The sequence below is a fragment of the Tinamus guttatus genome, unplaced genomic scaffold (assembly GCF_059628265.1).
Source record: "Tinamus guttatus ecotype Peru unplaced genomic scaffold, ASM5962826v1 Tinamus_guttatus_pri_ptg000629l, whole genome shotgun sequence".
NCBI classification, from domain to species: domain Eukaryota; kingdom Metazoa; phylum Chordata; class Aves; order Tinamiformes; family Tinamidae; genus Tinamus; species Tinamus guttatus.
In genome coordinates, this window is record NW_028289163.1 from 1,668,486 (window position 1) to 1,694,584 (window position 26,099).

Genomic DNA, 26,099 nt, shown 5'->3' on the forward strand with positions numbered 1-26,099 from the left:
GAGGAGGAGGAGGAGAGGGAAGGGAAGGAGGAGGAGAAGGAGGAGAAGGAGGAGGAAGAGGAAGGCTACGCTCTCCGCCCCCGCCGCCCGCGCGCCGCGCTCCGGCCGCCCGCGCCCATCCCCGCCGCCTCGGGGCTGCGGGGGGGAGGAGGGGGCACCCGGGGGTGCAATTAGCCCCCCCAAAAAAACCACGGAGCTCCACCCGCCCCCCTCCCCGCCCACAGCCGCAGGGGAAAGAAGAAGGCGGGGAGGAAGGAGCGCAAATCGCCCCGAAAGCGTAACGCGAATGAAAGGAGAAAATAAAAACGGCAAAACCTCCCCCTGCCCCGCAACGAAATGGGGGGTGCGGGGGGGGGGGAAATAGATAAACAGGAACAAAAAAAAAAGGGGGGAGAAACGCGAAGCGGCGGCCACGCACCTGCGGGGGGGCTGCGGCGGGGCCGGCGGCAGCGACCATGGCCGGGGCGGCCCCGTCGGGGCGGGCGGCGGCGGCAGCCAATGGCCGCGGCGGCAGGAAGCGGCGCTCGGGGCGGGGAAGGCTCCGGCACCGGCGCCTTCCTCCTCCTCCTCCTCCTCCTCCTCCTCCTGCTCTGCCCCGGTGCAAGGGTGCCCCCCCCCCCCATGTAATTTGGGGTGTTCTGCCCCCGGGGGGGGGTGCAAACTGCCCCCGTCCCTTGCAAGGGGGGGGTCGGTTCCGCACCCCGGTTGCGCTCGGGATGTCGCTTCCTTGCTCGGGGAATCGGCTGCTCTGGACAGCCCCGTTCCCGGCTAATTTGGGGCTCGGGGGGGCTGCCAGGAGCGCAGCCCCCCCCTGCACTGCAATGGGGAGCAGCTCAGACCCTCTCCCGGGCTTGCAAGACCTGGATCTTCCCATGCGGCTCTGCCTCCATCCAAGGATTTGCCCCCGCTCCCTGCCCTTTCCCTAATTTCCTCCTAATTCCCTGTCTCGGCAGCCCCCAGGACGCCTGGGCCCCCCTACCCAGCGCGGGGGCCACAGCAGCCCGTGGATCCCAGCAGCGCCGGATCCCGACCATGGATCCGCTGCAGCCGCAGGCTGGAAAAGGCCAGGCCCGATATCCGGAAAAAGGGCCCTGCCGTTGGACTTTGCCATCCGCTTGGCTTTTTGGGGCTGTTTGTTGGCGGTGGGTTATTTTATTATATTTATTGTTAGCAAAGGGGCTATTTTTAGTGCCCCGTTGGTTTAGCTGGGGATGGGATTAGTCATCCCACCGGGAGCTGTTTGCAGTCTCTCCTCAAGGCTTCTCCGGGGTTTGTTTTCCAATCGTCTGGGATCATGTAGCCAAAGAAATAAAAAATAAAATAAAATAAAACCAGTCATCATTACGGGCACCAGGCAAGCCGCCTCGGCGAGCTGCCGTCGGAAAGCAGGGAAGGATCCAAGGCTGGATATTTCCAAGCTGGAGTCGAGGAGTACTACGAGCCTCCAAAGTATTTTGGAAAGTCGGCCTGGGATGTGTTTTTTTGGCTTTTCCCTTGGGAAGCCAGCACGGAGCTGCTCCCTTCCCAGGCTGGCTGTGATGGGGGGGATTATAGGGAGCTGAATTGTGGGGGAGAAGGAAATGAAGGAAAAACCTGGAAAAGATTTGCTCCTTTCCTGGGCTCCTCTGGGATGTTCCCCATGTGAAGCCCCCAAAACAGGCAGGATTCCTAAGAGTGGGGTGAATCCCCCAAGGAAAAGTTGGGGTCAAGTGGGGGACCAGGGTGGGCAAAGCAAAGGGCTGCTCCAGCTTTTCCCTGTCCCAGCACGGCATGGAATGCGGGGCTTTGGGAAGGGGGGGGATCCAGGCCAAGCTGGCGGCCAGCAGAGGCCGGACGCGCTCGCCGCAGCGATGACCCGCGTGGCCGCAGGTGGCCCACGTGCCACGCGGGGGTGGGGGGTGGCCCGGGGACGCGTCACCTTCACGTGGCTTGTCCCCCCCCTGCCGCCACCACCACCGATCCCGGCGCTCCGGGGGCGGATTATCCACCCTGCGGAGCGGGGATGCAAGGGCGGGATGGGGTTGGAAAGGGAGCGGGTGCGATGCCAGGGCCCTTCCTCCCCGCTCCCCCCCTGCTCTTCCTCGCTGAATTCTCCCACCGCGGCCATTGACGTCCCTCCTGCGTCACCGTCGCCAGCACAACCAGACGGCACGTGGCAGAGCCGGAGCTTAAAGCGGCAGCGCTGGGCACCCCCCCCGGGCCAAAAAAACAACCCCGTTTTGGGGGCAGAAACGCCAGGATTGGGGCAAAGCCGAGCGCGGAAAGGCGCCGTTCCTGCTGCGGCATCCGGCGTCCTTTCCCGGGGGAAAAGGGCCGTGTTAAGGAGCAGGATGAGGGGGTGGATGCCGGAGCTCCCTGCTCCGGGACGGGAAGGGTCTGCGGTGGGAAGGGGTTGACATTGGGGAACAGTTGCCCTAAACTCTAATACACCCCCCTTTCCCCCCCAAAAAAGGCAAAAAGAAAGGAAAAGGGGGAAAAAAAAAAAGCATCCTGCCATTTCAAATTAACTCCGTTTTCTGCCCGAGCCTGGACACGGCAGCTCTGCTTTTCCAGTCACCAGAGCAGCGTGGAGATAGAGGGAGGAGCTTTGCTGAGCGGGAGCAGCCTGATTCCCAAGAATTCCCAGGAATTGCAGCAGCCTGGCTGCGTGGAGCAGGGAGCAGAGCCGGGTCCTGGATGGATGCGCCCCCCCCTGCACCAGGTCCCTTCGGCTGCATCGGGATAGGAGGGTGGGAAAAGGCCAAAGCGCTCCCGGCTCCGTCCCGGATCCCTCCGCTCCGATGCCAGCCCTTGGCCGGCTGCCACGACGCTCCGGAGGCCGCGTTTTTCCCGGTTATGTAACGCGCAGCCGAGCCGCCCGCCTTTCCCTATGAGGGAATTTTTCTGCAAAGGCCGGGTTGGGAAGCTGGGAATGGGATGTGCCCCCCCATCCTGAGCCAGGAACCCGCCAGATCCGGGTGCTCCGCTGCATTTGCAACCCCTTTTCCTAAGGATGCCGATCGGAGGCCTGCGCATCCCAGGAAGCACAATGGCATCTGGCAAGGTTCCCCTCCTCTTTTAACACTTCCTATAGGAATGCAATTCCCATCCTGGGAATTTGCATGGATGCATGGACTGACAGTCCAGGAATGTGTTAAATACCCCTTATTTTGGGACATATCTGGGATTGTTGTGATCCGGGACTGGGCTATGGTGAGTCTGAAGGGTTGTGCCAGCTGGGATGAGGACACGGAAACATTTCATTCCCCAGTTTCCCAGGAAAAGCAAGGAGCGATATCATCCCTCTTGGACAGCAGGGACTGTTTCCATCCCTCCGGTGGAAACCTCAGGGAAAAGGCCAAAAAAACCCAATTTGGCCTTGACTCCTTCACTGTGACGTCCGATCCCAAGTGGCTCTGGAGCTTGGGAAGCACCATCAGGAATGGGTCCGTCTCCAGCCCCAACCTCCTCCTGCAAAGCACTGGACCCCAAATCCCGAATTGAACCAAAACGCTCATTTTTTGGCCAGTACCCAACCAAGGCCATCACCTGCAGTTTAGAACCAGCACTAAAAAATGGAGCAGCGAGCGATGCTTTGCCCCCAAAACTGCAAGAATTTGCCTCAAAACGCCTCAAAAGCATCCCAAATTAGGGAATTGTCAACCGCTCGCTCCCAAACACCCCGACAAGCTTCAAACTGTTTCCCTCGCTACACCGGGACCCTTTTTAAATTAATGAACATAAGGTTGTCACGGTTGCCGCGGCGACGACACGTCGCCCCGGCAACGGCGGTGATGCAGAGCCTGCCGGGTGTAACGAAGGGTCAGGCTAACGAGGAGGATGCGCGAGGCCGGCCAAGGCTCTTTGCACCCATTCGTTTCCCTCATGCGCTGACGACAGGGAGACAATTTAGAGAGTTTGCAAGCCAAAAATTTTTTAAAAAAACACAATAATGACCGAATTTGGGATCGAGAAAAGCTGATGGGCTCGAAGCCTTTTTTTTTTCTTTTCCTCCCCTGATTTTGGAGCAAAAGGGTTTTCCCTCAAAATGCCTTGGAATTTGGGGACGGCCGCGTCCCCTCCCCAGCGCAGGGGTGCGGCCGCCCTCCGCCCCGAGAGCAAAACCCGTGGGTGTGAACGGGAGGGAAATTCACCCAAAACCCCCCCAAAAATGAGGTGGGGAGGTTTCGGGGCTGGAGATTTCGCTGCCTCCTGGGATGGGAGGGACGGGCTTGGTGCAACCGTCCTGCGTGCTTGGCCGCGGCGATGGTCCCATGGGTTGTCCCCAAAGCACCCCTTGGCTGTCACCTCCCTGTGCATCCGCACCCAGACTCAGGATCAAGCAGTGGATTCCCGATTTAAGGAAATGTGCTTATTCCAGGGGTCATGGAGATGCTGCGCCCGGCCTGGCGCTCTTCCCCTCCGGCCTCCCGCGCATCCGCGTGCGGAGGGCTCCGTTTTGCTCGCTAATCCCTGCACTGCTTGATCCCTTTGGCTAATCCAGCCAAGATTTGGCACCTGCCCGCTCCTGTTCACTCACTCACTCATTCCCTGGAGGAAACCGTGCACCAAAAAGGGATTTTTTTGGCCCGGAGGGTCGCGGCGGCTGCGCCCTCGCCGGAGGAATCTCCCCGTTCCGCCCCGGCCGGGCAGCGCCTGCTCGACCTGTTCCCGCTCTCGGCTGCACCCGTTGGGCTGGAAGCAGGGAGGGGACGGGGGCACGGGCTGGGAAAGGAGCCGGAGCGGGAGGAATTGCTCCCGACACCTGGGTTTGCACCAGGGAACCCTCCAAAACGGGAGCTGGGAGCTTCTACAGGGTTTAATGCACTCTGGCAGGGATTTTTTGGACCCTCATCCAGCCAAATTGGAGTTTTTTTCCAGCGTCCAGTTTTTATGCAGAGTGGAGGGAATTTTATGTGTTTCTTTGCACAGCGGCACTGATCCTGTGGCTAGGAGCAAATTCCCTCCCCCTGCAAGGCAGAATTCCCCATGGGACAAGCTGCCGCTTCCCAAACGAGGTCTGGCTTCTAACGAGCACCATGGGGCAATTAAGCCACTTAATTAAACGGGCGCCACTACCCTGTGGGTGCCCAGGGAAAGGGAAGCGAGCGAGTCCCCCCAGCCTCCCCGCGAGCCCTTGGCTAGCAGCAACAGTGCCGAGGTTGCCCACAGTGCCCGCGGGGTGTGCGGTGCCGCTCCTGCCATCTGGACCCGGTGCTCCTTGCTTGGCTGCGGATGCGCGCTGGGAATCTCCCCATCCCGCAAGCGGATGCCCCCGTGTCCCAGGTCCTCCCAGCGCATGGAAAAACAGCCTTTGGGGCCCGTTTTCCCCATGAACGAGGCGAATCCGTTGTCCCATAGAGCCACGGGGGCAACCACATCCACGCAAACCCCACGGAGGCCTCTCCGGAGGCCGGTCCCGCTCGGCGCTGCCGGAGCGCTCCGATGCCCGAGCGATGCTCCAGCCTGGCACATCTTCCCCGGGGTTGCCCAGGCAACGGCAGAAACACAACAAAACAGCAACAACACTCAGCAGACAGTCGGCAAACATTCCCCTCTTATTTCCTCCCCGCTCTGCTTTGTGCTTTTTTCCCCCTTTCCCACAAGGAAGCTGCTGGCAGCCCCGGGAAGGGCGATGCTCGCGCCGCGATGCCGGGATGCAGCCGTGCCAGGGGAGGCTGCGGGCGCTCACCTACCTCCGGGCACCGCGCCGGGGTGAATCCCACCTCGGGAGCTCGTTTTCCCGGGATTCCTGGATCTCGCGCGCGGGAAGGCCTGCGGATGCCGGCGCCGGGCTCTATCCAACCAGCCTGGGCTCAGCACCTCCCTGCACGGGGCATCCTCAAGGACGAGGCCACCGGAGGACACGGATGCGAGCGGCTCTCTTGGCGCCGGGTGAGGAAAATCCCGGCTCCGGCCGCGCCGAGGTAAATCCAGAGGCCGTCCGAGCGCGCCGGCGCGGCGGATTAGCCGGGAGAGGGTTTGCAGAGCGGGATTAGCGTCTCGGCGGCACGTGACGCCCCTCCGCCGTGCTCAGCAAGGGGGGTAAGCGATGCCTCGGCACCGTTTTGGGGCTAGTTCTGCAACTTTGGCTCATTTTCGCTGCACGCATCCCTGCGAGCTCCCCAAAGCGAGCACTGGGCACCCCCATGGCATCGAGCTCCCCACCACCAGCTATTGCTCCCCATTAGCTGCCAAAATCCACAGCGGCCCCGAGCTGCTCCGAGGGGTCCCTTCTCCCACCCCGAGGAGCCCGGTGGCCTCCAAGGGTCACTTTGCGCCTGTCACCCCTGATTGCACCTGGCAGCTGCCTCCAAGCTGCTTAACGGCTGCAAATCCCGCGTGCCGGCGCCCTGACAGGACCGAGCTGGGCTCAAAGTACTGCAAAATGCGTAAAAAAACCCCTTGTTTCTCTCTCCCGTGCACACTTATATGTGTACATACCTATAGGAACACTCTGGCAGGGGTCTCTTTTCTCCAAGCCCCTGGATGAGGTCGCTGCCGGAGGCAATCCCGCTGGGAAAGGAGGAGGGAGCGGGAGGCAGGAAAGATGCAGCTGGGGGTTGCGTGGCAACTGGGGCTGCGGCGCCTTCGGCAGCGCCACACGGTGCTCCGTGGGGCTGGAAGCACGTCCTGGCCTCCGGAAAAGGCACCAAACGCTTTCCCTTCTCCCTATGGAGCATTATTATATTTTAGCAATTGCACACATGGAATATGCGGCTCGTGGTCCCTGAGCAGCACCCTTGGGTGCAGAGGGGGCTCCCACATGTCTGTGCTACAACCCGCTCCTTGCTGGGGCTTGCAGGATGCACGGAAGCGCCTGTGCATCCGTAGGGATGCGCGGGCCGGGATGCCAGGGCTCGCGCTGACATCTAGCGGAGCTGCCTGCGGAGAGGACAGGCGCGCGCGAGGGTTGGCTACACCCGCTGCCGCAACAGCCTCTGCCCCCGGCGACGGCTGCAAGGCAAAAGATTCAGGATTATAACAAATTCTGCAAGGTCTTTATGAAACAGCCCCTCAAAAAAAACCCCAAAACCCAAAGTTTTCCTGATAAACATTGCAGTAGGGTCTCACTTTCCTGACGAGCTCACAAGCCGATGGCAAAGGAACAGCATGGAGCTGCAGCAGGAAAAGCAACCAGCTGGTTCAGCCGAAACCAGAGCAGGACCAAAGGGAGAGGGAAAGACAATTTTCCAACCTCTCCAAGCCTTTCCCCTTCCTTTTGGTGCAGCATCCAACTGGTGAACTGCAGCCTGGCCCTCTTTTAAAAGATGAAGCATGCTGCAGCTTGATCCCGATCCATTCCTTTAGAGATATAATCATAGTCTTTAGGAGATCTAATCATAGTATTTATATAAGAATTAAGTGCCACCAAAAATGGCCTAAATTCCCCCAGTTGCTGCTTTGGTTCCTCACTCAGCGTGGCCCCAATGCCACTTGTCCCATGGCCAGGGGCTGCTAGGGACCACGGAGAGCCACAGCCACCCAAAAACCAGGGATGGGTCAAGAGCAGAGCTTGGCTTAAAGCAAGACGAGCACCCGAAGTGTTTTCTTATATATATTTTATTTAGAATAAACCAAGCCAGCTCTGGCAGCTGGGACGCGGCGCATGCGTGGTGGGGACAGAAGTGCCATATACAGCATTCACGTGACAAAGGAAAAATACATTAAAAACGCACAGACACACAGACCTTCCAAAGACAAGACTGGCTGGAGGGAAAAAAGTGCATGCCAGCTCCCTGCCCTGCTGCTCCAAAAGCAGCTCTGTCATTAAAACCTGATTAAACACTAATAAATCAAGGGAGAAGGGAGCAGACACCTCCACGGCCAAGGCCGGAGCACCCGGCTCTTCCCTGCTCATGGGGAGCCCGTTTCTCCCTCTGCCTTTTGCATGGAGCATTGCACCGTGACCTTGATTGCGACTCCTTGCCCTTCACATTTACCAAAACCGAGGTTTGTTCCCCAAAAAAGCAGCGAGGTGCCAATGTGGGGCAGTGGCCGGCTCCGAACAGCCCCAGAGGGAACCAGGGATGCCATTGGTCCAGCTGGAGAAAGCAGCCACAGCATGCAGAGAAACACAATTGAAAACTAAAAATAACTAGTTTCTCCTATTGCACCTTAATTTCCCGGGGAACAGCCCAAAGGGTATTCGGAAGCGGTGACCAGAGCCCATTCCCGCATTCTCACTCCCCCTCCTAACCAATCCTGATATTTCCCCATCTTTAACTAGCAGGGAATTATTAGAAAACCTTTACCGAGTATCCAGCAATCCTTAGTGTCCTTAAGCAGCCAGCTGTTAGTGACATAGGCACTAAACGGCCCAAATATGCACAATTTAGAGCTTTAAAATCAGTTACGTGTGCCATGAAAGATGCAGCAGCTTTGTCTGCCCTTCTGGAGGGAGACGGTCTCCTCTTAAATACTCGGGTACCGCTTTGCTCCAGCACCAAGCTGGAAAGAAGATGCTCCCAGCTGCTTTGCTGAGGGCACCCAATGTTCTTTGGGGTTGGCCAGGCTTTGGTTCAAGCTTTGAGCAGAAATTGGAGCCAAAGCAGCTTGCCCAGAAGCTCATGTCTAATTTTGGTTCAGCAAGCTCTTGCTTTCGGGGCTGGAATGTGGTGGGGAAGGAAGAAATGGGCTCCATTCAGGAAAAACAGGATGCTCTTCCCAAGGAGATGCCTTGGGCTGCAAGAGCTTGAGCATGACGGGTCCGGAGACCCATTGAGGCAGCTCTCCCTGCTGCAGAGGGACCATTCGGTCCCAGGATGCTCTCCCTGAGGGTTCCCTTCGGCAGTTCTCATCCATCTCCCATCCTGGGATGCCCAACAGCCTTCCCTCTCCTCCCACCTGCCCCTTGCTCCAGTTACTTCTTGAAGAACTTTTTGTTGAGGAGGAAAATGAGCAGGTTGACGTTGACTTTGGCCTTGTCAAACATCTTCATGACAGCGACACCCTCATACTGCAGCTGCAGCAGGTCCTGGAGGAGAGAGATCAGAGCCTGGCCCAACCTCAGCACCCATCAACATCCTTATCCGCTTCCCGCATCCCTGGAGGATGAGCTTGGACCTCCCTCAAACACCATTCCCATGGCTACATTGAGAGCCACCACACAGCGAGGGGTCACCCACCTGGTAGTGAAGCTGGAACTTCTCCATGTCAATGCCCATGAACTTGGCTTTCACCTGGAACTTGCCCGATTCCTCGCAGGGGATGATGTCAAAAATCACGTTCCTGAACCTAGAGGGAACGGCGGGGGCTCGTTCAACCCAGCTGGCAATGCTGGGCCCGTTGCCATTCCATCTGGAGCCATCAAACAGCCCCATCCTTACGGATAAATCCAGATGGACAACTCCAAAAGCCACCTCTAAATCCCAGCCCTGCCGTGGCAGCACCTCAAACATCTCACCCTGTCCCTAGGGTGCAATAGGGCTGCAGGGACCCTCTCCAGGTGGTTTTGCTCTACCCACTGCCAAACCCGGGCTGCAATAGCTCATGTCCCCATCCACGTACTGGCCGAGCGGCAAGTCCTCGATCTCCAGCAGCACCCCCTTCTCAAACAGCTGGGCTGCTGTGTAGTGCAACGGCTGCAGCTTCTTGTTCTTCCCACTGCTCCTGCAGGAGATGGGACCACACACTTGTCATCACCAAGGAGGACTCCTCTAACCCCATGTGCATCAAATATTCACAACCCCTGGTGGGTTGTTTGGGTTCATTGAGGGCTTTGGGGGGTGCAAAGCAATCATTGAGGATTTTGGGGGTGCAAAGCAAACCTACTTGTTGCTGGCTGCCAGGTTGTCCAGGCAGGTCTTGATGTACTGGTTGTAATAGTCAATCTGCTCTTCGTAAAACAACATCTTGGAGTCGAGCCCTTGGAGGGTCTGTCTCAGCTTCAGGAGCTCCCCTTTGCGGTGCTGCCGATAACGCCGCTGGTTGCGGATGTCCTGGAGAAAATAAAGCCATCGCCACCTACCTGGAGCCTCCAAGAAGGTCCAGGAGCAGGACACCAGGTGGGTTTGGACTCCAGATTGAGACAACACCAAGGCTTGTGCCTAAGACCTACAGCAGGCTCCAACCCATGCCCAAGCAGCCACTTGCTCCTCTACACGTAGCTCACCTTGGCCATCTCGTTAATGAGCCCTTGGTACCCATCAAGGGAGTCCACGAGGCCCAGGCTCTCCAAGCGCCGCAGGTTTCGGATGACCTTCCGCTTCTTCTCCTCCATGGAGAGCCGGCTGTTCCCAGCCAGCGACCGGTTGCGTTGCAGCTTCTCGGGGGTCTGGGCATCCCTCAGCAACCGCCTGTGCATGAGGCGGGAATGGGAAGCCTCCTGGAGATATGAGACAGGGTGGGGGGACATTTCACAGGAGCACTGCTGGAGACAGCCACCATGGGGGCATGGGGACAAGGCAGGATCAAGCCAGCCTTCTGCCTGTGGCACATTTGCCTTTTCCCTTGAAAAAGGGCTTTTTGGCCTGTGTCTCAGCAGGCACTTCTCCCACCTCGTCCTCCGATGCTGGTGTCTGCAGGATCTCCAAGAGGGAATCTCCTGCCTGGGACTGGATCACATCCACCAGCATTTGCTTGGTGCTAGACATGAGAAAGAGGAGTCGGGTGCCCCGTTTCAGACCACACCTTCCACAAGTTTAGCAAGTTATGGCCATTTCTTGCTTTTTTTTTTCCACATCTGACCTAGCTTCATCCACCATCGCACTCCCCTGAAAGTGGGGACCATATCCAACAGCCATCCCCAACCCCTTGCACCCAGAAACACGTCCCCAGCACCCAGAAACACGTCCTCACCTCAGCAGCAAGCTCTTCACGTCGGTCTCCTCACTGCTGGCCTCCACCACGAGCTTGTTTGCCAGGGTGAGGGAGATCTCAGCCTTGGCGAGCTGGGAGAGCGCGTGCTCCGCGGTGACGTCCGCTGGGTTGGGAGCGCCTTCCCCTGCAAGGAACGAGGGATTTACTGGAGACAAGGTGGTCACAGTGCACCCCGAGTTATAGCACGGGCACGTCCCGCTGCTCTGGCTCTCGGAGCTCACAGGAGGCCTGTACGCACCAACGAGGACCTGGACAGTTGGAACCTCATCGAGATCCTCCAGAAGTTCATGCAGGGGGTCCCCAGGAAGCGGGGCAATGGAGTCCTGGTGCTCTAGGAGGAGCTGGGTAACCCAAAGGTGAAGAGTCAAGGGCACAGGGAGATGCAAAGAAATAGAGTTCGGGATAAAGGCTGGGGCAGTAAGGAACGACATGGCTGCCTTGGCATTTGCAAGCAAAGCTAAGAGGTTCAGGAGAGGACAAACAGCAGAGAACCTGCAGAATCTGCATCATTTGCTTGTGTAAGAACAGAGGACATGATCAAGTACCAAAGGGCCCAAGAGCTCCCCATGACCATGAGCATCGTGCTGAGGTCGGGCAGTTTTGCATGGGACTTGCTCGTCCCATGGAGGAATCTCATCCCCTACCTTGTGCGTGTTAATGAGCTCCCCCACTGTGATGTAGATGACTGGCTTGGCCACTGCCACCATCTCCGAGTACTCATCCATGTTAAACCGTTCTTCTGGCTCCGGGACACAGCAGGCAGCAGAAATGAACTCCCTGGAAGGAGGAACCTCTCAGTGAGCCCCAAAGTCTCCAGCTTTAGCCAGATCCCTCCTTTCCTCCATAGCACATCCCCCTATTTCTAGGATCACAATCTTCTGCTTGCCCCTAGATAGATGAGGTGGGGTAATGGGTATAGATTGAAACAGAGGCAGTTCCATCTCCATGTGAGGAAGAACTTCTTCACTGTGAGGGTGACAGCCCTGGAACAGGCTGCCCAGGGCGGTTGTGGAGTCTCCTTCTCCGGAGATCTTCCAAAACCACCTGGATGGACCCTGTGCCACGTGCTCCACGTGTCCTTGCTTGAGCAGGGGGGTTGGACGAGATGATCTCTAGATCCAACCTCAACCATTGTGTGAGTCTGTGTCTGGACATTCAACACCATGCACCCCTCAAAGACAGGGAGGTCCCACAGAGGAGCCGGTGCTGTCCGGGCACCCACCTGAACCTCTCGTGGGTGTCCTCCAGGTAGCGGTTCACCACGCGCAGGTGGGCGCTCTCCCCGTCGAAGGCCTTGCAGGCGGCCGCGTGCTGCAGCACCTTGGCGATGGAGCCCAGGTTGCGCCGTTGGTCGGGGTGCAGGGCCACCCCGGCCGAGATGTCCACGATGTTGAAGCCGTCCGGAGCCACCACCGCGGGGTTCATGAAGCGATAATAGAGCAGGTTACCAACGATCTAGGGCGAGGGACAGGAGAGGGTGTCATGTTAGGGCTGGTGACTTAGGGTGAAAACTGTTTTCAGAGCTGGCATTTCCTCAGTGGCTTAAGGAAGATGTTTCAACTTGAAGGCAGCTTCAAGTCAGGAGAGAAGTTAAAACCACTCTATGAATATGGCCTTGAGCAAGACCTTAGACCGCTGTACATATGTGTGGCCTGACCCCCAGCAGGTAGGACAGGTCCCCAGCACCTTGGAGATCTCCTCCTCCGAAGCATCAGGGAATTTCTCAGCCAAAGAAGTCTTCAGGATCTTGGCCACATAGCGCATGCCATAGCTGAGGAGGACAAGAGAGCTCGCTCAGCGTGTGGGGCAGGACCAGGCTTGGCCACCCTGCCTGATCTCCAGCTAGATGCTCCATCTCAGCCTTACACAAGAGCATTGATGCTGAGCTTGGTGGTCTGGGATGTCCCAGCACCTCCGGGCAGTGGAGGATCCATAAACACGGCCAAGTGCTTGGGGGCTGCACAACCCCTGATCTCTCCATCCCCTCTCCTGTCCCTTCACTACCCATTTAGACACCCCTGCAGGAAGCCTCCATCCTCCAAGAAGCCCTCAGAGCTCAGGTTCTTCCCCACAGACACCCTGACAAGCAGCAAGGCACTCAGATACTCCAGTTTGGAGGGTGAAGTGCAAGCCAGCCAGAGCACACGGAGGGCAAACACAGCAATTCCTGTTGATCCTTGATTTTCCCCTTGCTCCACCACGAAAGCTCTGTCCTAAAGCAGCTAAGGGTCACGGATGACCTCATTGCCCAAGCTCCCTTTCTAGGGCCTCACTGGAGTTACCTTCAGGCTGGAAACCTAGTAGAGAAAGGGGTTGCAAACCACTGAGATACGTACGGGATTTTATCCACCGAAGAGGTGATGGCAGAGACGAACTTGTCCGTCATCACCAGGAGGCTGCGGATGGAGATATCCAGTCGCCTCTGGACCTCGGGGTAGCTCAGGGCCTGCTCAGGGCTGACCTCGTATGGGAGCTGGCTGCAGGTGGAAGACAAGGCTCCCGTCACCGTGATGCCACCAGTTTGCCTCCAAGCAAAGCATCCTTCCCTGAGGTCCCACCTTTTCTGACCGCTCTGCGACTCCGTCTGGTTGATCCAGGCTTTGTAGATGTCCACAGGGTCGGTGCGGATGCTGAGGGCCTTGTCCTGCAGGACCTCCTGCACGGCAGCACCCAGGATCTGCCGCAGGCTGTTCTGCCCACGGGCGTTGCGATAGAAGCTGACCACCAGCCGGATCACCGTGGGGTTCCCTGTCAGGATGTCGTGGATGTGGTCCACTTTGGACCTGGAGAGCACGACAGGATGAAGATGAACTACCACATAAACGGACCTCAGTAGAGCTATAAGCAAAGAGCCCACAGCCGGAGGGAATAACTGTATCATAGAATCATGGAATGGTTAAGGTTGGAAGGGACCTCTAGGGATCATCCAGTGCAGCCCCCTGCACACGCAGGGTCACCTAGAGCACGTGGCACAGGGCTGCGGCCAAGCGGGTTTGAAGATCTCCAGAGAAGGAGACTCCACAACCTCTCTGGGCAGCCTGTTCCAGGGCTCTGGCACCCTCACTGGGAAGGAATTTTTCCTGAAGTTCCTGTGGAACTTTTGGTGCTTCCGTTTGGGGCCGTTTCCTCTAGTTGTGTCGGTGGCCACCAGTGCAAAGAGGCCGCCCCATCCTCCTCACGGCCTCCCTTGAGGTACTTCTAGACACTGCTCAGGTCCCCTCTCAGCCTTCTCTTCTCCAGCTGAACAGGCCCAGCTCCCTCAGCCTCTCCTCACAGGGCAGATGTTCCAGGCCCCTCCTCATCCTCGGAGCCCTGCGCTGGCCTCTCTCCAGCAGCTCCACATCCCTCTTGTCCTGTGGAGCCCAGAACTGGACACAATCCTGCAGATGTGGCCTCAGCAGGGCTGAGCAGAGGGGCAGGATCCCCTCCCTGGACCTGCTGCAGACGCTCTCCTTAACGCACCAAGCTGTACCCAAGCACTGTACCCAAGCTGAAGTTCCTAGCCTTTTCCCAGATCTCTCCCAAACCTTTTGCCACCCACCGGATCTCCTCCTGCAGGGCAGCTTTGAAGAGCTGGAGCAGCAGGTAGGCCTCCCGCGGGTTGGACGCGTAGTTGTACAGCGTGAAGATGACCGACTCCATGAACTTGGTTGACTTGTTCTGGGGCATCTGGAAGATGAGCCGGGCCAGGTAGCCAGGCTGGGTCTGCAGGGATGAGGAGTGTGACCATAGCACCCATGTGCTGCAGTACCAGGGGTGTCCCAGGGCCCTGGTGCCCTCACCTGCAGCAGGTAGAAGAGGTGCTGGTAGGTCTCCAGCTTCTGCCGCTTCTCCTTGCTGAGCGATTTGAGCCCTTTCTGCTTGTCTATGGCCATCATCTCCGAGAGCTGCTCCTTGTTCTTCTTGGTCAGCTTCTTGCAGTGGGAAACCACCTCCTGGAAAGGCCCCAGGCAAGGATTGAGCAGAAGCACTGGGAGCTGAAAGCAAGCTCCAGATTTCAGTCGAGCTTCTGGGGAGAGAGCTAAAGGCACCTAGAAGATATGAATCTAAGGGACTTTAAAAGCAAAGCAGAAGGAAGTTTTAGCTGTAACACCAAGGTGATGATGCCACGTGGGCAATAATTTAACATCCAGGGCACCAGAGCAGACCCAACTTGGTGGCCAAGGTTCTTCTCAAGCTGCTGGCACTCCCCAACCTGCAGCGTGATCCTGTTCTTCACCAGCAGCCCAATCTTGATGTCCATGAGGTCCAGGTCGCTCTCGAGCTGCCGGCTGGCGCGGATCCTCTTCACCAGCTCCTCCCGCAGCCGCAGCAGCTCCGACTCTTCCCAGAAGTCGTGCTGGCTCCGCTCCAGCAAGTGGATGAAGCGCCGGACGGTGCTCAGAGGTGGGTTCCTGGTGTGGACTGCAAGGAGGAACATCAGCCCTTCAAGCGCTCACCCCACATGAGCCCTCATGCTCCCACTATATCATAAAGCATTCCTTTTTCCTCCCAAAAAAAGCATGCTTCCAGTGCAGGGATGTCCCATGCCAAGGGTACAGGATGGGAGTACACCAGGCTCTCCATCATCTCATCCCTGGAAAGCCTTTGGGAACATGGGAGCAGCATGGACAGCCCTGGAGATGCTCAGATCACACTGAGCCCCTGATACTCACGTTTGCCACACAGACCCGTGATGCCAGCTCGAGCTAACGAAGGAACATCCCCATCCCAATTAATTACAACCACTTCGGAGCAGAGACGAGCAGGCACTTACCCAGCACCCTGTAATCCCCGCGGGCCTTGCTGGCTCTCACAAAAGCCTGGATTTTAATTACAGCTTTAATCTGCCAAGACAAACAAGGGGGTGAGAAGGGAAAAGAGGAGAAAAGGCTCCCCGTGGCATCCCTGCAAGCAAACTGGGAGTGCCAGAGAGTCAGCCAAGGGCTTTTCCCAACTCTGGGAAGCTCCTTGTCCATAGAGGGATATCCAGAACTCAGGAGGGATTTCGGGTTTTGCCTCCAAGGAGCCTGCAGCGATGCCAGGGAGCAGCTTTGCTTCCTGCAGGTGACACTTCCACCTTTCCCTCCCCTCCAACAAGCATCGCTCTGACCCTGGGGGTTTTCAGGGAATTAGAGCATTTTTCTCTGCCCACCATTTATAGAACCCAAGAATTTGGCTTACCAGGCACAAGACCCCTTTCCCTTCCCACCAGGCCAGCACTAGGATGCATCCATCACCTTTTCCCTCTCCTGCTGCCCACGGCAAGCACTTGGGAGCAGCAGTTTGGCTACATTTTGGTTCCTTTCCCCTCCACGTCCCCGCCGGCAGCTCCCAGGGCTGTTTTCGGGGGTTCCTTGCATTCCCCACACTCACATTCCTCCTGAAATAGCGCAGCCTCTCCTGGTACTTCTTGCGGGCCTGCCACATCCTCACGCATGCCTGGATCTGGGGGAGAGATGGAGCAGTTCAGGGAGCCCTGCGGTGAGATATTCCGCACCTAATCCCAGCTTTTGTCCGTCCTCGGTGAAGACCGCGCGATCCCAAAGGCCGTTTTGCAGCGCTCGGACTGGTTTCACCGGGACGATCCATGCTACAGCGGGACAAATCGAGCTCAAGGGGGCTAATAAATAAAATAGGATCCAAGGAGTGAGTTTCTCACCTTGACCGCCGCGTCGGCGTGGGCTCGCAGGTAGGACAACCGCGCCAGGTACCGCCGGCGCTGCCGCCGGCCCCGCCAGAACGCCTGGGGACAAGAGGGATGAGTGATGGGGCACCCAGGGGGACACCGAGCAGGCTGCACACGCGTGCGGCTCGTCCTGTGTCACCTGGATTTTGGTGGCCGCCGGGCCCTGCTGGCGCAGGACGGCGAGCGCCCGGCGCGCCAGGAAGCCCCTGGCTCGCGCCTGCAGCCGCGTGACGAGGACGGCGCTGGCCGCCCACAGGCGCTCCCGGTCGTGGGCGGCTGTGACGCGGGTGACGACGCTCTGAGAGGGGCGATGGCACGTGTCACCTCCAGGCCTGCATGGCACCGTGGCCCTGGTGCCCCTAGATGTCACCTCAGTGACACTGCAGGCACCGAGGTGACACGGGGCGGGCACCAGGGCCACGGTGACATGCAGGCACTGTGGCTCTGGTGCCTGCCACATGGCACATCAGTGCCCACAGCACGGCCCTCTCTTATCGCCCCGCGTCACCTCGGTGCCTGCATGTCACCGTGTCCCTAGTCCCCCTAGATGTCACCTCTGTGCCCACAGCCCGGCCCTCTCTCATCGCCCCGTGTCACCTCAGTGCCTGCATGTCACCATGTCCCTAGTGCCTGCCCCAAGTAACCTCAGTGCCCATGTCCCCTCTGTGCCTGCAGTGCCACCATGTCCCTGGTCCCCCTAGATGTCACCTCAGTGCCCACAGCATGGCCCTCTCATTGCCCCATGCTCTCTCATCTCTGTGCCTGCATGTCACCATGTCCCTGGTCCCCTAGGTGTCACCTCCGTGCCCACAGCCCAGCCCTCTCTCATTGCCCCATGTCACCTCCATGCCTGCAGTGTCACCGTGTCCCTGGTGCCCGCCACAAGTCACCTCCATGCCTGCATGTCACCACGGCCCTGGTGCCCGCCCCATGTCACCTCAGTGCCCACAGCACGGCCCTCTCTTATCATGCAGTGTCACCTCAGTACCTGCAGTGTCACCATGTCCCTAGTGCCCCTAGATGTCACCTCAATGCCCGCAGCACGGCCCTCTCTTATTGCCCCATGTCACCTCAGTGCTTGTGTGTCCCCATGGCCCTGGTGCCCGCCCCACATCACCTGAGTGCCCACAGCACGGCCCTCTCATCGCCCCATGTCACCTCGGTGCCTGCAGTGTCAGCGTATCCCTGGTACCCCTAGATGTCACCTCCATGCCCACAGCACTGTCCCATCCCTGTCCTGTCACCGTGGCCCTACCTGGATCTCCTCGCGGCTCAGGTGCGTGGTGCAGAGGCCGCCCTGCCGGGGCCGTTCCCAGGTGCCCTCCAGGGTCTCCAGGCTCAGGAAATACTCGGTGCCATCGGCCAGCTCGTGTCGGACCCAGCAGGGCTTCCCGCTCCCTGCGAGCCGGGAAAAACAGCACAGGGAAGCCACTCACATCGAGTTGCCACCACATGGGACAGCGGCGCTGGATTTAATGTCCCCCCCATTGCTTTTACCTGCAGGGACCTTGGTGGCGGCGAGGGCCAAGAGCTGCTGCTGGTAGCCCTGGGCGCAGGCGGGGAGCAGCCCACGCAGCCCCACGGCCGGGTTGAGCAGCACGCGCGCCGTCTGCGCCGCCTTGCCCTCCTTGATGGCCTGGTTGATGGCCGCGACGCCCAGGGCCACTGCGGGGACACGGCGGCGCTCGGTGACGCGCGGCCGTGTCCCCGGGGTCCCCCTGCCCCATAGGGGCCCCGTCCTTACTCCTCCTGGTGGCCGCCGAGTCCTCGTTGGCCTCGTGGACGCCGCGCTGGATCTCGTCCCACCACAGGGCAGCCCTGGTGTCCCCTGTCTCCTGGGTATGGAGAGGATGGATGGTCCGGTGAGTGCCAGGATAGCACCAAGTGCATCGCTCCGGTGGAGCCCGGCACCTACCTGCACCTTCCGCTGCCGCGCGCGGCGCAGGACACGATGGTAACGCCCCGCGGTGACAGGGGTGACACCGGCCAGGCCGGCCGATGGCACCAGCAGGGCCGCCAGGGTCTTCTCGGGGTCGTCCCGCAGCAGCGCCTCGTTGATGAGCTCCACGGCGAGGACTTCTGCACGGGGGACAGGCGGTGGCATCGGCACCCGCGGGCCCGTGCGCTGCGCCCCGAGCTCCGCCGCGACACTCACGGCCGTTCTCCCTCCGCACGGACGCGTTGGTGCCGCTCACGGTGGCCTGGATGTCGTTCCAGCTCAGGAACTCGTCCCCCGCCTTCCTCGCTTGGGCTTTCAGCTGCGCTAAGTCATGGAAATACCTGCAGGGGAGCGACCGGAGCGTTTGGAGCGGGGAAATTGGGACCCCGGGCTCGCTCGGCCGTTGGGACGCCGCTCACCGCTGCGCGTTGGCGTCCTGCACGTCCGAGAGGGCCAGGGCAGGGCTGGCCAGGCTGCTCCAGAGCCCGTCAGGGTCCCCGGCCTCCAGCGCTCGGTTAACCAGGGCCACCGCCGACAGCATCTCCACGGCCACGAAGAGCTCCTCGTGCGCCAGCTCGGCCTGCGCGGAGCGGGTGCTGAGCGGCCCCGCGCCGCATGCTCCCCGTGTCCCAGTGCCACCCGCTCCCCACGTGCTGAGCGGCCCCATGCCCCCTGCTCCCTGTGTCCCTGCATCCCCGTGCCCCCCCGCTCCCCGTGCCCCGGGCACAGAGCAGCCCCATGCCACCCAGTCCCCGTGTCCCTGCGCCACCCACTCCCCACGTCCCCACGTGCTGAGCAGCCCCGTGCCACCCTCTCCGCATGTCCCCATGCCACCCGCGCGCAGAGTGGCCCCGTGCCATCCACTCCGCATATCCCTGTGCCACCCGTTCCCCGTGTCCCCGGGTGCGGAGCGGCCCCATGCCACCCGCTCCCCATGTCCCCATGCCGCCCACTCGCCATGTCCGCACATGCAAAGCGGCCCCGTGCCACCCGCTCTGCATGTCCCCATGTGCTGAGCAGCCCCGTGCCACCCGCTCCCCGTGTCCCCATGCCGCCCACTCCCCGTGTCCCCACATGCTGAGTGGCCCTGTGCGGCCCGCTCCCCGTGTCCCCGCGCCACCCAGTCCCCGTGTCCCTGGGTGCTGAGCAGCCCCATGCCACCCACTCCCCGTGTCCCCATGCCGCCCACTTCGCCATGTCCCCACATGCTGAGCGGCCCTGTGCCACCCGCTCTGCATGTCCCCATGCGCTGAGCACCCCGTGCCACCTGCTCCCCATGTCCCCATGCTGCCCACTCCCTGTGCCCCCACATGCTGAGCAGCCCCGTGCCACCCGCTCCCCGTGTCCCTATGCCCCCATGGGCTGAGCGGCCTTGTGCCATCCCCTCCCCGTGTCCCCAGGCACAGAGCAGCCCCGTGCCACCCGCTCCGCATGTCCCCATGCTGCCCTCTCCCCGTGTCCCCGCGCGTAGAGTGGCCCCATGCCACCCGCTCCCCATGTCCCCATGCTGCCCTCTCCCCGTGTCCCCGCGCGTAGAGTGGCCCCATGCCACCCGCTCCCCGTGTCCCTGTGCCACCCGCTCCCTGTGTCCCCACGTGCTGAGCAGCCCCGTGCCACCCGCTCTGCATGTCCCCATGCGCTGAGCACCCCGGGCCACCCACTCCCCGTGTCCCTATGCCCCCATGTGCTGAGCGGCCCCGTGCCACCCGCTCTGCATGTCCCCATGCACTGAGCACCCCGGGCCACCCACTCCCCATGTCCCTATGCCCCCATGTGCTGAGCGGCCCCGTGCCACCCGCTCCCTGTGTCCCCAGGCACAGAGCAGCCCCGTGCCACCCGCTCCGCATGTCCCCATGCTGCCCACTCCCCGTGTCCCCACATGCTGAGCGGCCCTGTGCCACTCGCTCCCCGTGTCCCCGTGCCACTCGTTCCCCGTGTTCCCGTGCCACCCGCTCCCCGTGTCCCCGCACGCAGAGCAGCCCCGTGCCACCCACTCCCCGTGTCCCCACATGCTGAGTGGCCCTGTGCCACCCGTTCCCCGTGTTCCCGTGTCACACGCTCCCCGTGTCCCCATATGCTGAGAGGCCCCGTGCCACCCGCTCCCCATGTCTCCATGCTGCCCACTCCCCGTGTCCCCACATGCTGAGCAGCCCCGTGCCACCCGCTCCCCATGTTCCCGTGCCACTTGCTCCCCATGTCCCTATGCCACCCGCTCCCCCTGTCCCCACATGCTGAGTAGCCCCGTGCCACCCGCTCCCAGTGTTCCCATGCCACCCCCTCCCCGTGTCCCCGTGCCACCCGCTCCCCGTGTCCCCGTGCCCACGGGGCCGCTCCCACCTGCGGGTGCTGGCGCTGCAGCAGGGCGAGCTCGTGCTGGTACAACGGGGCGGCGAGCGGGTGCACGGGGGGCAGCTGCGCCGCGGGGGCCGCCAGCGCCGCCAGCGTTTGGGCCGGCACCCCCCGGCGCACGGCCGCGTTGATCCGGCTCACGGCCTGCAGCGCTGGGCAGAGCAGAGCCGGTGGGCATGGGACAGCCGTGGTGGCACCGCCATGGATGGTGGCACCGCCACGGATGGTGGCACCGTCCCCCTGGTCACTCACTGGCTCGTTCCTCCTCCGCCTCCTTGTTTGCCGCCAGGATCCCGGCCTGCAGCTCCTCCTGCTCCAGCAGGTCCACGGAGCCCAGCTCCTACAGGGGACACCAAGTCCCCCTTTGGCCACTGCTCAAAGCCCACAGAGCAGCCCTGCTTGGGCACGGAGCCTTCTCCAGCTGGGACACCACGGTAAAGCCATGCCAGGTGCCACCCTGGCACAGGTGCCACCATCCGCCAGGCTCCTACCTGTGCCTTCTGCTCCCGATCCATGCTGAGCTGCTCCAAATAGCGGTCCCGTTGATCCCGCTGCAGACAGCGCAGGGCCAGGACGGGGTCCTGCAGCGCCTGGTACAACTCCCAGGCATCCTCGTTCTCCAGGGCATCGTCCACTCGCTCCAGGGCCCCTTGGACTAGGGGAGAGGTCGGAGAGGTGAAACACCGCATGGGATAAGAAACCTGAACCACAAGGCCACACGCCAAGAACTTCAGTTTCTCCTTGGAAACACCCAGTCAGCACTGCTGCTGCCAGGCCTGAGGAGGCATCTCCTTTCTGCTTCATCAACATCCCAGCTAGGCTCTTCCTTCCAGTCTGGAATTGCCAGAATCAGGCCAGATTTGCCTGATGTTCTGTACCCTGAAGACCCCTCTCACCCCCCGAGGAAGAGCTGCAGCTTTGCTCACCGTTCACCTTGTTGATGTTCCCTTGTATCTCAGCCTGCGTCAGACACCGGTCATAGATGTCCTCCCCATCCAGGATTGTCTCCTGCAGGTGGATTCCCCACACCATGAGCTTTCTGCATCCCACTTGCTGCGGGTTGTCACCCCCTGGAGACATCCGTCCTGTCAACCATCCCCAGGCCCTGCAGCTAAGAACCGTTTCCTCCACCACCTTCCCTTATCTTTTAAGGAACACAAAGTCTAGACTTCATTAGTCATGGAAAAGGCCACCCCGTGACCATGAATCCCTCCAGATGGAAGCACCGCTCCTTCTCCTGACCCCCCTGGGCCACGCTCACCCTGTTCCTGGCGTTGGTGGCCTTCTCCATCTTGGCCCGCAGGAGCAGCTCGTGGTAGGCGGCCGCGGCGGCGTCCCGCAGCTCCAGCAACGCGGCGCTGGGGTTGCGGAGCGCCTCCATGGTCAGCTCCGCCACCCCCTTCTCCAGCGCTTCGTTAATGGCCAGCACGGCCGCGTGCACTGGGGACGGGAAGGAGCTTTGCAGGAGCCCGAGCGAGCGCCGAGGACGGCAACGGGGTCTCCATCCCGTTGATGGGGACAAACCACCCCATGGCCATGGGGGATGTCCCTTGTCCAAGGGAAGGCTCCAGTGCCTGGGCAGGCTCGATTGCTCCAGGGCAAGTTCAGCTAACACCTAAATGCAACCCAATTCAACCCCTCAACCACACCAGCCCCGAGCCAGTCTGCAGGAGGGCAGCAAGGTGTCCAAGCTGCATTTAGGAGATGTTGGGGGCACCTCCAAAGCACCACCAGGTTTGCTTGGACTTGCTGGCCCCATTCACTGACAGGACTAGGGGTAATGGCCCCAAACGGGAGCACCAAAAGTTCCACAGGAACTTAAGGAAAAATCCCTTCCCAGTGAGGGTGCCAGAGCCCTGGAACAGGCTGCCCAGAGAGGTTGTGGAGTCTCCTTCTCTGGAGATCTTCAAACCCGCTTGGCCGCAGCCCTGTGCCACGTGCTCTAGGTGACCCTGCGTGTGCAGGGGGCTGCACTGGATGATCCCTAGATCTCCCTTCCAACCTTCAGCATTCCATGATCCTATGATTCTGGCACAGGAATCCCAACAGCGACGCTGCTATGGGCGGATGCAGGTCCCCGCTCACCCCGTGGCTCCTGCTCACCCGCTGCCTCGTCCACCGAGAGCTCGTTGGCCAGGAGGCCGCCGATCTTGCTGAAGGAGGGCAGCTGCAGACCGTGCTTCTCCAGCTCCCGCTTCGTGTTGTTGATCTCCTCCTCTGCAGCGGAGATGACACCAGAGTCATGAGGAGCCCCCAGCTCCTCCACCGAGGGTGGAGGAGACACCCACAGTGGGGCCAGTGTGACCAAGGCTCGTTGAAATCTTCACTCTCGGCACCCTTTCCCATGAAGGGATCCGAGGATGTGGCACGGATTTCACCAGCCCTGGTCCAGCTTTCCCCTCGCGGGTTCCTACCTGTGAAGTCCACTTTCCCGTACAAGTCCTGGATCTGCGGTGCCAAGCCCAACTTAAACAGGTACAAGCTGAAAGGTGAAGGGGACACGCGCAGTGACCGCTCTGTCACACGCTTCCCACTACAGCGCTGGGGACACTTGGTGGCCTTGGGCATGGAGAGAGCTCTGCAGCCCCATAGACTTCTTGACACCACAGACACGAGCCCAGACAACCCCTTTGGCCCCGGGAGCAGGACAGGGGACACTTGTGGACACCCACCTGAGCGCATGGATGCAGTAGACAACCCGGGGCATGTTCTTCTTGTCGTAGACATCGGTGGTCTCCGGATGGAAGATCTGCCGAGGACACAGGGGTCACACCTGAACCCAGGTGGTCCATGGGGGGCCACACTGGGCAGGGAACCGCGACAAGGGGAAGTCCTTGGCATGTCCCCCGGGCACGTCCCACCTCTGGTCACGCAGCAAGACCCCACCAGGAAGGTTTCCCAGCAAAGCCAGCCCGGAGGAGCCGCGGGGAACACGTTACCGAAGGGAGCCCCACGTGGCTCATGGCATCGCGCCAGCGGTTGATGTTATCCGTGTGCCGAAAGTGGAGCCCGCTCGCCTAGACGGGAGCGAACGGCACCGTTTGGGCTCCGGCTCGTCCTGTCCCCTGCCGGGGGTCCCGGTGGGGGCCGGGTACCTTGTAGCGCAGCTGCTCGCGGTCGTAGATCTTGCCGAGGGGCACGAGCTCCGGCGCGAAGCAGTGGCCCAGCTTGGCGAGGACGACGCCGTTGCGCAGGGTCTCCTCCAGCTCCGTCGGCGGGTCCAGCTCCTCGCGCAGGCAGCTCTCCATCCAGCTGCGCGGGGACGGGGAGGACCCTCGGCATCCCCATCGCACACCCGGCCGCGGGGGGACACGGAGGGGGACCCTCGGAACCCCCATCCTGCATCCAGCTGCGGGGGGACGGGGAGGACCCCTGGCATCCCCATTGCACACCAGGCCACAGTAGGACACGGAGGGGGACCCTTGGCATCCCTATCGCACACGCGGCCGCGGGGGGACACGGAGGGGGACCCTCGGAACCCCCATCCTGCATCCAGCTGCGAGGGGACGGGGAGGACCCCAGCATCCCCATCGCACACTTGGCCACAGTGGGACACGGAGGGGGACCCTCGGCATCCCCATCCCGCATCCAGCTGCAGGGGGACACAGGGCAGGGGGGCCTCTGCACCCCCATCCCATATCCAAGTGCAGGGGGACACGGAGGGGAGTCCTCAACACCCCCATTGCACATCCAGCTGCGAGGGGACATGGAGGGGAGCCCCCGGCACCCCCATCCTGCATCCAGCTGTAGGGGGACGGGGAGGACCCCCGGCATCCCCATCGCACACCCGGCCGCAGGGGGACATGGCGGGGGACCCTCAGCATCCCCATCTGGCCACAGGGTGACACGGAGGGGAGCTCCAGCACCCCATCCCATATCCAGCTGCAGGGGGACACAGTGGGGAGTCCTCGGCATCCCCATCCTGCTGCAGGGTGACACGGAGGGGAGCTCCAGCACCCCCATCCCACATCCAGCCACGGGGGAACATGGAGGGGAGTCCTCAACACCCCCATCCCACATCCCGTTGTGGGGGGACATGGAGGGGAGCCCCCGGCATCCCCATCCCGCATCCAGCGGTGGAGGGACATGGAGGGGAGTCCTCAGCATCCCCATCCCACATCCAGCTGCAGGGGGACACGGAGGGGAGCCCCTGGCACCCCCATCCCACTGCAGGGCAACATGGAGGGGAGCTCCAGCACCCCCATCCCATATCTAGCTGCAGAGGGACACGGAGGGGACCCCCCGGCGCCCGCATCCCGCACGGAGCCTTCTCCACCGCAGAGCCCCTTCCCCATCCCGTCCCTCGTCATTCCCGCCCCCGTTCCCGCCGGGAAGTCGCCGCTCACCGCTTGGCCTCCTCCAGGTGACACAGGTACTGGTAGGCGACCTGCTGCCGCCGCCGCTCGTCCATCTCGTCGGCCGTGGGGCGCTCGGCTGCACCGCGAGCCGAAACGGGCAAGAGGAGAATTATTATTATTATTTTTATTATTATTGGGGAATATTATCCGGCTTGTTGGACGCTGACCCGAGCCGCGCGGGCACTCACGGCGCGCGGGGCCCGGTGCGGGTCCCAGTCCCGATGTCGCTCCTGGTCCCGGTGCGGGTCCCGGTCCCGATGTCGCTCCTGGTCCCGGTGCGGGTCCCGGTCCCGGTCCCTCCATGGCTGCGGGCGCGGAGGCTCCGCCCGGGATTTGAATCTCCCGCCGCCGCCGCCGCCCGCGGCCACGTGGAGCCGCGCGGGGCCGCCTGGGAGCTGTAGTCCGGCCGGGATCGGGATGAGGGCACCGGGATACGGGGCACGGGGATGGGGGGCACCGGGAACGGCGGCACCGGGATAGGGGGTACCGGGAACGGCGGCACCGGGATAGGGGGTACCGGGAACGGCGGCTGGCACCGGAAGAGGGGGTACCGGGAACAGCGGCACAGGGAAGGGGGATGCATCAGGATAGGGGGTACCGGCAAGAGGGGCACCGGGAATGGCAGCACCGGGAAGAGGGGTGAGAGGGTACCGGGATAGGGGGTACCGGGAACAGCGGCACCGAGAAGGGGGATGCACCGGGATAGGGAGTACCGGGAACAGCGGCACCGGGAAGGGGGCACCGGGATAGGGGGTACCGGGAACAGCGGCACCGGGAAGGGGGATGCACCGGGATAGGGGGCACTGGGAACAGCGGCACCAGGCCGAGGAGGAGGGGGGATGGCACCGGAATTCGGGGTCCCGGGAACAGCGGCACTGGGAAGGGGGGTCACCGGGATAGGACGTACCGGCAAGAAGGGCACCAGGGTGTGGGGGGCACTGGGATAGGGGTCACTGGGATGTGGGGAGCACCAGGATTTTAGGGG

General features: G+C 61.3%; 1 protein-coding gene across 1 annotated transcript; it reads right to left on the minus strand.

Annotated features, from left to right (window-relative positions):
* Positions 1 to 8,808: 8,808 nt before the first annotated feature.
* IQGAP3 (IQ motif containing GTPase activating protein 3) lies at positions 8,809 to 25,197 on the minus strand. Its single transcript, XM_088535524.1, has 37 exons — positions 25,103 to 25,197; positions 23,852 to 24,008; positions 23,696 to 23,773; positions 23,429 to 23,505; positions 23,171 to 23,238; positions 22,860 to 22,973; positions 22,012 to 22,196; positions 21,683 to 21,764; positions 21,248 to 21,411; positions 21,009 to 21,096; positions 20,745 to 20,908; positions 18,827 to 18,987; positions 18,624 to 18,748; positions 18,384 to 18,547; positions 18,213 to 18,303; positions 17,966 to 18,133; positions 17,724 to 17,866; positions 16,608 to 16,766; positions 16,442 to 16,525; positions 16,156 to 16,227; positions 15,557 to 15,626; positions 14,996 to 15,204; positions 14,583 to 14,735; positions 14,342 to 14,505; positions 13,359 to 13,583; positions 13,137 to 13,277; positions 12,487 to 12,571; positions 12,023 to 12,255; positions 11,445 to 11,577; positions 11,039 to 11,141; positions 10,780 to 10,924; positions 10,479 to 10,566; positions 10,094 to 10,306; positions 9,754 to 9,920; positions 9,490 to 9,591; positions 9,108 to 9,216; positions 8,809 to 8,956 (listed from the first exon to the last, which is right to left on the minus strand). The coding sequence occupies exons 1-37, from the start codon at positions 25,165 to 25,167 to the stop codon at positions 8,843 to 8,845; spliced, it is 4,863 nt and encodes a 1,620-aa protein (XP_088391650.1). The 5' UTR covers positions 25,168 to 25,197; the 3' UTR covers positions 8,809 to 8,842.
* Positions 25,198 to 26,099: the final 902 nt, after the last annotated feature.

What these genes read in the sequence shown, in the direction of transcription:
- IQGAP3 (XM_088535524.1), bottom strand. Translation starts at nt 25,167, where the DNA reads ATGGACGAGCGGCGGCGGCAGCAGGTCGCCTACCAGTACCTGTGTCAC. An exon ending in GGCGGAGGAGGAACGAGCCA is followed by an intron (nt 20,909 to 21,008) that starts GTGAGTGACCAG and finishes TGCTCTGCCCAG; the next exon opens with CGCTGCAGGCCGTGAGCCGG. An exon ending in TGCAGCGCCAGCACCCGCAG is followed by an intron (nt 18,988 to 20,744) that starts GTGGGAGCGGCC and finishes CGCTCCGCGCAG; the next exon opens with GCCGAGCTGGCGCACGAGGA.